The 12,240-nt window shown below is 39.5% G+C and overlaps 1 protein-coding gene across 3 annotated transcripts in view; it reads right to left on the bottom strand.

The window, feature by feature from the left end:
- The window catches only part of COL5A2 (collagen type V alpha 2 chain), a 181,874-nt gene that overhangs the window by 87,316 nt on the left and 82,318 nt on the right, over positions 1–12,240 (bottom strand). For all 3 annotated transcript variants that reach the window (XM_070938023.1, XM_070938874.1, XM_070939503.1), the window contains exons 2-3: positions 11,384–11,614; positions 860–873 (exon numbers count right to left, since the gene is read on the bottom strand). In XM_070938023.1, coding sequence (XP_070794124.1) covers positions 860–873; positions 11,384–11,614 — 245 coding nt within the window. The remainder of the gene's footprint in view (positions 1–859; positions 874–11,383; positions 11,615–12,240) is intronic.

Here is a 12,240-nt window from a genome sequence, read left to right as displayed (position 1 = left end):
AAAAAAATGTCTTTTTTCCCCCTGTTCACAAGAATATTTATTGATATAGTTAGTACTTCCGTGACTAAGGGCCTAAATACCTGAATAAATTTTCATCAATAGCCTTTTTCCAGACACTGATTGATGACTGGGTAGAAAAGGCCTTCTCAGATATTGTTTCATTTTAGCTGAAAAGCCATTGGAAAACCTGTCATTTTACTCATATTGCCATGTTTAGTCACCAGGTACTTGCTTTTATACCATTCAAGCACCAGACTTATTCTTAGGCAATTTAAAAATCAGTTTTCCTTCCTTCCTTCCTTCCTTCCTTCCTTCCTTCCTTCCTTCCTTCCTTCCTTCCTTCCTTGTATAATCACTATTGTTCTTTTTTTTTCTATTTACTTACTTACTTATTTACTTACTTACTGGTATTTCTTCAATAAATAAATACATTGAATTGGCTTTTCATTCTCCAGGTAGCAGAAAGATACGTCAAGTTTCTTCCCATTCAGATCAGTTTATGATATGCTAAAGAATCATTTATGCATTCTTTATCCCATATGCCTCAAGCGGCAATAGTGCTCCACCTAAATCCACATCTGTCATTTCATTGTTTTTTCCGTACTTTCTTCCCATATCTAAGTATTCTCTGTTATTTATTTCAAGTCAGAGAGTCTGGAAACTTTAGAAACCATGGTAACAACCTTGTCTTTCTAATGTTAATCAGTTTATGAGAGGAAGACTATTTCTGGAACCTTGAAGTTCTTGAAATATTATTGCTCTCCAACTACTTCCAATGTGAAGATGATAGATAGATAGATAGATAGATAGATAGATAGATAGATAGATAGATAGACTAAATAACAATAATTAAGCTTACCTTTAGTCCTCTACCTAGAAAAATGGAAGCAAAATGAAATAATTAATTAACATAAATAATTTCCAAGCACTGGTGATCATGTCTGTAAAGCCATATCTTATAAGCCAAGCATATTTAACATTTGAAAGCTAGTGTCTATACTTTGTCAAGGCCATCCTACCTATTCTCTTTCTGTGACCCATCTATTGAGTTTCGGACTGACTCGTGAGATTGTTCACCACAGATGACTATTTAAGCCACTGGTTATGTTGCTATGACCTGTTCTGGAAAGGGAAGAAGCCTCCCCCACCCCCCAAAACACACACACCAACAGCCTGTCGAGGGCAGTTAACAGGGGTGGGCTGCTGGGAGTTTGCAGGGATTCGGGAGAACTTCTAGCTAAGATTCTGTGCAGTTCAAAGAACCCTCAAATCCCACTCCTGGCTGGCCCCGCCCATCCCACCCTGCCCCTCCCATGAGTCCCCACACAGCCCATTTTGGATGCAGATAAGCGCAGGGCGCACGCAGAGGCTCGGGGAGGACAAAAAATGGGCCTACCGGAAGTTTGGGAAGGCTGGAAATGGGCCCGGCCACCAGAGCTTGGGGAGGCCCTTTTCGTCCTCCCGGAAGCTCAAGGAAAGCCTCCGGAGCCTGGGGAGGGCAAAAATGCCCCCCCTCCATGGTGCAGGAGGCCAACTAGGCCATGCCCACCATGGCCACGCCCACCCAGAAATCAGGCAGAGAACCTCTTGCTAAAATTTTTGAAGCCCACCCCTGGCACTGAGCAAATCCACCTTATCCAGGAATAATATTTTACCAAGTTTAAGCCATTTTGGAAGTCCACAGTGAAAGGACAAACACAATGTGTTTGTGCTATTAAATTTGGTGTGTGTGTGTGTGTGTGTGTTGAGCAAACAAAGAATCAAGGATTTTAATTTTTAAAAAGGCAACAGACTGATTTCAGAAGCATAGACTGCTGAGATTTGAACAGAAAAAAATACTCTGGACAATAGAGAGAGAGAGAGAGAGGGACAGTGAATGAGAGAAAAGATGTGACTAGAGAACTAACCACTGAAAAGAAACAAGACAATGGTGTGGCTACTTTGTCCATTCACTGCCAACTTCATCTTACTAATTCTCTGGACAGAGGCCCTTTAGGCAAACTCTGAATCATATGCTGGTCCAGTCCTTCTTGCTTCTCTGAAGAATGTCAACCGAGACTCCTGAGGAGGAAAGAAACATCCTCGCTCTCCTGAATCCCATCCTTATCCCAAAACCTTGGAATAGGACAGTGGCTAAAGTCACAGAATACTTAGAGTAGCCAGATAGCCATTGGGCTAATCATACTAGAGTCACCAGCTTCCAGGCCTCCAGATCTAATACACCGTCATTAGGCATATACAGATTGTTTCAGTTTTAATTGCTGCTGTAGTGCAAGTATACAAATATGGAATATAAAACATTTGGCTTATTTTATGTTCCTAAAATCAGCTTTTTACCAGTATTACTTAATCCTCTAGAAGAGAGATGCTAACCTCCTCTGTCTATCTATGACTGGTTGACTGCAAGGCACTGACATGATGGAAAAAACAGACATCCAAGAGCCACGGTGGCACAGTGGTTAGAGTGCTGCAGGCTACTTCTGCTGATCACCGGCTGCCAGAAGTTTGGCAGTTCAAATCTCACCAGGCTCAAAGTTGACTCAGCCATCCATCCTCCTGAAGTCGGTAAAATGAGGACCCAGATTGTTGGGGGCAATAGGCTGACTCTGTAAACCACTTAGAGAGGGCTGTAACGCACTGTGAAACGGTACATAAGTCTAGGTGCTATTGCTATTCTTAGGTGGAAGTCGTTTTGGGAAGAGATTTGGCATCAAAATCATAACTCTGAATGAAACAAAGACAGGCAGGGAAAAAAATCTAAAAAGTTGAGCTGCAGTCCATCGATATCTAGAAAAGCATTTGTCGCCTATTCCTACTGAGCAACGTAACTGGGAATAAATTTAACTAATTGGGTTTTATTTCGGATGGCACAGAAGTTCACTTGGTTCAGATTTTAATGCAAACTAACTAAATCCATACTTTAAACACTTAAACTTATTTAAATACAGGTATTTATGTGATTTTTTTAAAAAAATTCAAAATGCAAGTTTAAAAAATGCATGCAGAAATGTATAAGGGTAAAGTCTGCTGAAATCTGCACACTTGGGAGAAATCATGCCAAACAGCAATGTATTAAGGAAAAACACAGACAGAAAAATAATTACTATAACATGTGCATCAAAAGCACATACGTTTTAATGCAGACTCGTTAAAAATGCATTAATGCACTTGTGCTGAAATGGGATAGAAAAATGTAAGGTGGGAAAGAAAATAAACTTGAGTGTACTGTATCTATTTACTGTGCACTGGGCTTTTAAGACTACATTTAACCTCAATATTTTGCATTTATGTCTTTATTTCACATAGTAGAAAATCTTCTAGGTAGCATGAACCATTAGGTAAAATATTTCTAATTATCTCCTGTTTTTCTTTGAGCACATACCTTTTCTTTTAGGGAGAATGCTAAAATCAAACCTGCATACACAGGCAGGCAGGCAAGCAGACAGACATATGTATGGGAGAACATATATATCCTCTCTTAGACATTTTTGAGATTCCAGTTCCCAGGATTGTGAGGACTATAATCTCACCACATCTGTAGGACATCAGGTTAGGGGCAGCTGACATGAATTAATATATTTAAGAGTTCTAATGGAGTCTGCAGCTTCCAAACATATTTCTCCCTATTTGTATTACTGAATAAATATTCAGCCTTTGACCTTAAAAAACACCTAAACACTTTCCAGACACGTACCATCTGTTTATTAAAGCAACCATATCTGGTTTTACTGCTTAACCGATGTAGAACAACCAGCACAGCATCCTTTATTCATAATCAGTATCATCACTGACAAATCATTTTCAGAAAGTATAATGCACTAGGGTGTATATCAGTGGTGGGTTGACCCCGGTTCGGACTGGTTCGCAAGAACCAGTAGTAAAACCAGCAGGAGGCCCCGCCCACCACCCCGGATGTCGTCATCAGCGATCTGCGCATGCGATCCTGTTGCGAACCGGTAGTAAAGGTAAGTAGAACCCACCCGTGGTGTATACAAATGTATTCCATTGTATCTAGATATAAGCCCTTCTGGCCTGGATGGAATTTACTTCAAAGCAAATATGGATAGGAAAGGACTGTGGATTTGCATGCATGCTTTGCTGGCTTTCCAGTTTGAAAGAATGTCACGAAGTTCCTCCAACTATAAGTTCCTTTTTTTCCAATTAAGGGTCATTCCAGTTTCTGTTTCTCTGGGCAGACAAATAATGAATCATTCCTGCTGTCATTTAAAGAGATTTTGTTTTCCTTTTGCAGGGAACTATATGGTATGAATTTTGGAAGAAAGTACTCCATGTGTAATAGTACTACATTTCCTTCTTAATCATGGAAACATTTAAATAGGTTAATTTAAAAAAAAAAATACTAAAGCTTCTATGCCATTAAATTCCCATTGGTTCTGAACAGCTGACAAAATGCCAAAACATAGGGTTAAAAACATGTTGTGTATAAATTACCATCATCCATCTATGCACAGTGACATTGCCAACTGTGACGGTAGGCTAAACATATGCCTAAATGTGTCCTGAAGAGCTGAGTCTCTGGATGCCAGGATGGAGGAGGAAGAATGGATGATGAGGTAAAAGCCATTCCCTAAAAGGCCATCTCAGAGAAGGCTTGTCGCAGAGTCCCTGTAAACAGCATTTTAGTTCTGCTGTTTCTATTCTATTCTATTCTATTCTATTCTATTCTATTCTATTCTATTCTATTCTATTCTATTCTATTCTATTCTATTCTATTCTATTCTATTTCTACTCTACTCTACTCTACTCTACTCTACTCTACTCTACTCTACTCTACTCTACTCTACTCTACTCTATTCTATCACATTTTTTATGCCACCTTTATGACTTTATAAGTAACTCAAGGCAGAAAATATACCCAATCTTCTTCCGTTTTCCCCTCACACCTCTGTGAAATAGATTGGGCTGATGTAGAATGACTGGCCCAAAGTCACTCAGGTGAGTTTTTATGCCTGCAACGGGACTAGAACTCACAGTCTCCTGGTTTCTCGGCCAGCACCTTCACCACTACACTGGCCTGTCTCTCTCTCTCTCTCTCTCTCTCTCTCTCTCTCTCTCTCTCTCTCTCTCTCTCTCTCTCTTTCTCTCTATTATTGTACTGACAGGCCTGCAGATATCAGGTACAAGTAGATTGCTCAGTTCCTTCCTTTTTGTCTCTTAAACTATTGATTATCAATAGATCATCTAGGATGGGTTCTTCACCAGGATATTTTAGAATCTTTTGTGATTCTCCATGGATACTGAATGAAACTTGACTCTTATAGGCTGCACTACAATGTCACAGTAAACCCAAACTGTAATGACTCCTTGATTATTATGTGATGGTGTGCTTTGCTTGATCAATCCTGCTTCACTTTTTCAGCCAGCTTCACTTTTTCATCCATCAAGCTTAGTTAACATCTCTTGCATATTTACTCTAATATCTGAGCCAGAAACTCTGGCTTGTCTCCTGGCAGGTTCCATGCTATGGCCCATTTGAACTGCCAAAGCAACATGTTTGTATAATAAGCTGGTTATTGTCAAGCAGTGCTTTCTCTATGATCCGAATTCTTCTACAGAGCAGAGTTTAACAGGAATTAAGTTCCACACAATAAATATATTACTAATTTCAATTAAAAGTTTCATCCCTGAACTCCTGGACTTCATTTTTGTTTTGCGTTGACCATAAATGTGGGATCCATGGCTGAAAAATCTTTTAGCTGTTTTTGTCTGGTTTCTTAATCATCAGATTCTATTTTATTATTTGAAGAGAGGGTCTATTTTTGTAGCAAGATAATGCTGCTTTTGCTATGAAAGAAAATCAGAGGAAACACAGTAATGTAATAATTTGGCAATTGTATCTGAATGGGCTTTAAAACAAAATGGACTATTATTATTCCGGGGGGTGGGGGGGGGTGTCTAGCCTGATGCTACCTGAAAACAGCTCCTATTATCCAAAGAATATATTATATGCCCAAGTAGCAATTTGATGCTATAACACTGGCAAATGTGACTTATACAACATTAAGGTCATAGTCTAGAACAGATGTATTCAATCTGCTTGTGGCCCTGGACAGCTAGTAATGAGGCCCCACAAGATTTATAAAACATTTGAGAAAGTTTTGTTATTGATATACATTAATAACTCCCTTTCTACAATACTGTGATTCCTTAATTCAGGGTAGAGTCAGGGTGACTGGATAAAGCTGAGCATTTTCTGACCAGATGCCCTTCCTGACACCACGTGGAGTTCACAGCAGATACTTTTTTTCTTTGTGCCCTAGGAAAGAAACATCTGCCACTACCTAGAATTAAGCTCTCAGTCTTCCGAGTGGGAGATGTGACTCTTTACCACTAGGCTACCACGCTTCTCTTTTATTTATATACATTAATTATATTATATACTTTATATGTGGCCCAAGACAATTCCACTTCACTTGGTGTGGCCCAGGCAAGTCCAAATGTTGGACACCTGTGTAACCAAATTGTTATTTTCAACTGTTTTTAAGTCTCAGGTGGCAGCATTCAGGTCTCAAAGCTACGGGTCTTCAGGTCTCAAAGTTAAGATTAACTGGTGACATGAGTCCAAAGAGGCAGAATGTTAAGTAGAAGCTCTACTATTTCAGAATTATATCAGGAAAAGGTTTATTTAGATGTCCTGGCAATTTTACATTTACAACTTGAAACATAATGCATGTTGCAGATCCTCCCAGCTCTTTAGCACTATATCTAACTACAGAGTTCTGCTTCCAATTAATTTCAAATAAATTCAGCATGGATTAGTCATGCATTCATTGGATATTTTGTTTAGGAATGTCTCAACAGACCCATTCATTGATCTTGATCTCTATGTGCATGGTAGAAGAATATGAATTCATAGATCTAAAGGCCTGACTCACAATATATCTTAAGAACATTTTTAAAGTTGGTATTACAGGGATATATCAAACTTAGACTGAAGAATTAGAATCTCTGAAAATGCTCCATCAATGGCAGCAAGCTTTTAAAAATATTAACACCCACCCAATGTCAAATTTGATACTAAAATTGATTAATAAAAACTGTATTTTAAGTTGACAACTTCCCCATCTCACCCCTGCACCATCACCCCCCAAAAACATTACTGTATTCAAAAGGATGAGTATTAGATTTTCCCTACTATATTTTCCCTGGAAATGTAAAAGTTCATTGGCCCATCCGATTTGATCTTCTGAACTAATGGTAATCATCTGGAATAATATTTCCACGTTTGTAAGTAGATTCATGGGGAAATCTCTAAATGTTAAAGATGTTAATGTGATGTAGAATTATATTCCAAAACTCTGGAATCTTACTGTCTATGAAGAATTCTGGTTATTCTGGGCATGGTGGATGGAAATATATATATATATATATATATATATATTGAGACAGTGGAAAAGTGATATTACTCAAGACAATAAAAATTGGCTTTGAGAAATGTGGCTTTGTCCAACTTAGAAAAGGCAGTATTTTTAACTAATCAATGTTTGAAGCAATACATTCCTCTTTGGTATAGATTTTGTGATATAATATTATAATTTTAGTAATATGTAAAAGTTTTGTAAACTAGTGATGTTTATTTGTTTTACATATTAAATGTTTAGTATTAAAATTTGTTAAGTTCTGTTAGGGTCTTTAAATGTTAGTGAAATCTTTTCACCTATATTTTGGTTTTAATTTGTTTAATTTTTTTTCTTTATTGTTTTTTTTTTGTATTGCATGGTTCTTTTTTATTCTGATATTTTGTTTAGTTTGTGCAATCTTAACAAAAGGTATTTTTAAAGAAAAAAGAAAATAATTGAGTCCTTCTATATCTATTTTAAAAAGCATTCTATTGAATTTATCAATCCATTCTGTGTTCCTGAAACTGTCAACATCTCTTCAAGGACCTGGGAATGGGGATGAAATAGGCACAGTATGAGGGATTGTCACTGAATTGTTGCTTTCTCTACAATCACCAACGCCGTTTTCATACATAACACATATTAACAGAATAACAAAGCTGGAAGGGACATTTGAGGCAGTGGTGAAATCCAATTTTTTTTACTACTGGTTCTGTGGGCGTGGCTTGGTGGCTTGGTGGGTATGGTGTGGTTTAGTGGGCGTGGCTTGGTGGGTGTGGCAGGAGAAAGATACTTCAAACTCTCCATTCCCTCCCCACTCCTGGGGGAAGGATATTGCAAAATCTCCATTCCCACCACACACTGGGGCCAGCCAAAGGTGGTATTTGCTGGTTCTCCGAACTCAAAATTTCCACTATCGGTTCTCGGAACTGCTAAATATTTCCGCTACCAGTTCTCCAGAACCTGTCAGAACCTGCTGGATTTCAACCTGCTTTGAGGTCTTCTTGTCCTAGCCCCTGCTCAGAGAAGAAACACTATACCAGGGGTGTCAAACTTGATTTCATTGAGAGCCACATCAGGCTTGTGTCTGTCCTTGGAGGGCCAGGTGGGCATGGCCAGGGTGGGCATGGCCACCTCAACACTACTCGTGTTGGGGGTTTCTGTGGGGGCCCAAGCTCTCTGCCAGCTTAAACGGCACTGCACTGCAGGACGGTCCTTCACTGTTTCCAGAGCAGCCCCACGGGCCATATCTAAGCATTCCATGGGCTGGATCCAGCCCCCGGGCCTTGAGTTTGACACCCCTGAACTATACCATTTCAGACAATTGGGTATCCAGTCTCTTCTTAAAACCCTCCATACAAGTTGTGGGAAGCACCCACAATTTCTGAAGGCAAGCTGTTCCACTGATTAATTATTCTCACTGTCAGGAAATTTCTCCTTAGTTCTAGGTTGCTTCTCTCCTTGATTAGTTTCCACCCATTGCTTCTTGTCCTGCCTATATTGTCCCATAGATATGCTTGAAGAATTTAGTCTACTTCTATATGCATATCCATTCCTCTCAAATTTTGGTGTCAGTGAAAACTTAGTCATTGCTGGGCATTTTAAGTATCTTGCATGTTCTGGAACAGTTTTCAGTTGAAAAATGTACTAAAATTATTGAACATTGGAAAGTTTCATTCAATCTATATTTTGAACCAAGCTAATCTGATTTTGGTACCCCTGATTACTGTCTTCTAAGCTGTGCTCTTCTCACGATCAAGTCTTTGGTTTTAAAAGAAATGTTTTTGTGTTTGGATGTGGTATACATGAAATGCTCATCAGGGGAAGGAAATATGGGGGAAAACTGTGTATTTTAGGAGAAAAGGTATACAAATTAAACTTGCATGTGTTAAAGAACCAAACCAAAATGAATTAGCAACTTTATATATGTAATACTTGCACACTAGAAAGATAAACCCATCCATTTTTAAACAAAAAGTGTTGTGGGGGGGAAATGCTTTAAATAAATAAAAAATAGAATAAGATCACTTTCTAAATTTACAATAAACATTTCATAATGTTTTGTACATTTTGATATATAACCTTTTAGTTTTTTAGCTTCTTGGTTTTTTTTTTTTCATAATCAGTGATCACAGTATGCTGTAGTATACGCATGATCTTCTCTTGTGTCATACTTTACTTAGGCATTATTGTTGTGACCCCAACTCCCGAGCCTGTCCTAACAGAGGAAGAGGACTCAGAATGTGATGGGGAGGAACTGACAAGGACTCCTCTCCAGGACCCTCCTTTCTGGCAATGCCTCAGATTCTATCCGAAGGCCAGGAGGAACAGCCTGGGATGTGCCAGGAGGAAGCATATCGGAGCACCAATTGATAGGAAGCGAGGATGATGAATTCTGGCTTGATCCCAGGCAGCGCTGGAGGGAGAAGCGTGCGCAGCAACGGAAGAGGCATGAGAGGGCCAGAGATTGAGCTGAGTCACGGAGCTATGCCCCACCAGGAATAAAAGTGTGTGGGATTGCTCAAAGTTAAACCCTGAAAGTCACATCGTGATCTCTGAAATTCGGCTTGGATATATTTTGGACTGAACATTGACTAAACTCTTATCTCGTGGATAATTTGTTGCTCCTGGAACGGATTGAAGATAAGTCCTCTTCTGCTTTATGGGAGTGAAAACGGTCTTGGCAGGCATTCGGCAGTTTGCTGCCAAAACCTTGGTCTGCCAAGAATTCTAATCTGTTTACCTAATAAAATATTGGCAGGCGTGCTTGGTATTATGTTTGCCTGTGTGAGGAAGGGGGACAGAACAATTACTATCAAATCAGGGGTGAAATCTAAAAATTTTGCTACTGGTTCTGTGGGTGTGGCTTAATTAGTGGGCATGGCTTAATGGTAAGGTGACTGGGAGGGCGTGGCTTGTTGGTCAGGTGGGTGTGGCCAAGTCAATGTCACTTCTTTGCCCTTTTTTAACCTACAAAACACAACACAACACAACTGGCTCACCCACAATATAAAAGCAGCTGTGCTAGATCCAAAATGGCCCCTGCAACAAGCAGGAACCTCACACAGCCACAAAAAGCCCAAAAAAACAACTTTACACTTTACACACACACAACACAACACAACACAACACAATACAACACAACAGGCTCACCCACAATGTAAAAGCAGCTGTGCTAGACACACAAAATTCCATAAACAGCTTTGTGAGATTTTGTGTGTTTGTGTAGTTAGAGTGAAACACTACAGAAACACACAAAATCTCAGAAAGCTGCACAAATATTATTTTATTTTATTTTATTTTTATTTTTATATAAAAGCAGCTAAATTTAAAACTTCCTAAACTTTAAATGGCTAGGTCTAAAAAAAAGAACAACTAAAAAAATCCCCAATTAACTATTGTTTTTAAAGCTCCCAAATGGGAAAAAAAACTTACCCAATAGAACAGGGGTCTTCAACCTTGGCAATTTTAAGACTTGTGGACTTCAACTCCCAGAATTCCTCAGCCAGTTTTGCTTTGCTGGCTGAGGAATTCTGGGAATTGAAGTCCACAACTCTCTACCGGCTTGATTGCAGGAATTACAGCAAGGTGTGGCGAACCAGCAGCTAAGGTAAGCAAGCTGGGGGGGGAGGGGGAGAGATTTTTGCTACCGATCAGGAGGCAACAGCTGGGATCGTCAGAGCTTGGCTGGTCACAGCCATTTAAAAGGAAAAAAGTTTTTTTTCTTTTACATGGCTCTGGTGATCCAGGCAACTCAGCTGGGATTGTCAGAGCTGGGCTCTCAGAGCCATTTAAAAGAAAAAAAAAGGCTCTGATGATCGCCGGGCTCAGCTGGTCATGGGGGGCGGGGGCAGGGATTTTTGCTACTGGTTCTCCGAACTGCTTGCTGCCATCGCTACCTACTCGCCCGAGCCGGTCCGAACCGGGAGCATTTCACCCCTGTATCAAATGGTCACTGACTGTACGGATTTTAAAAAAACAAACTGATCTATTGAAAGTTATTTTTTTAAAAAAAACTTTACCGATAGAACCTTCAAATCCATTTCGGGCTGTGTTTGGGCACGTAGGACAACACTCTCCAGGGGGAACTTGTGGGTTTTCACATTCTAGTGCTTCGAGACACTGAATAGCATCACACAGAATGGCTCCATTGTCACACACACAAATCTGGCATTCTGTAGGTTTCCAGATGTCCCTGTTCAGGTACACCTGGTTATTCTGAGTGCAGGCGATTTCTTCTTCTTCTTCGAAGTCTAGAAAAGAGAAAGGACAGAGAACAACATTAGTATCATCGCATTTCTGCTGTGAAGAAGAAGAAAAAATGCTTCCAACACAAGAACAGGGAAATATTCCTGACTCAGAAGACTTATTGAAGGTGTCTTGAGCATAGCTATGCAAAGCATTTCACTGGGCAGATGTGCAGTCTAGAACCAGGAGAGGCGCATACCAATGTGGTTATGACACTATTGCCGGCATAGATAGCAGGACCAAATCAGCCTGGGAGCTTTGAAAGCTACACATTTATCCATTTCATACTAAAAAAAAAAAAAAGGAAAAATGAGACGTACTAAGCAAGTCTTCCCAAAACAACATCAGACTCTGGTCATCTATGCAGAATTGCAGTAACATTTGGCCACAAAAACATTTTCTAATATAGTGAAATCTTTTAAGAGAAGATCCCACTAAACTGAATTAAAAGGACAGATGGGCTGTCATTTATATTCTTGACTTTCAGAAGGGGAACCTTAGCTACAAGTTCAACTATTCCAGCAAGAATCAGCTTTGTTTGTTTAAATATGTTGGTGATAGTCAAGCAAATATAGCAGTGGAATGAACATTATCCATGCCCCATGGCACCATAATTCAACAGCATTGGAAC

This window comes from Pituophis catenifer, unplaced genomic scaffold (assembly GCF_029215685.1).
Source record: "Pituophis catenifer annectens isolate HBS135680 unplaced genomic scaffold, rPitCat1.0.hap2 SCAF_1, whole genome shotgun sequence".
Lineage (NCBI taxonomy): Eukaryota > Metazoa > Chordata > Lepidosauria > Squamata > Colubridae > Pituophis > Pituophis catenifer.
The sequence above is the reverse complement of the archived record's forward strand: the minus strand, read 5'-3'. Positions and strand labels throughout refer to the sequence as shown.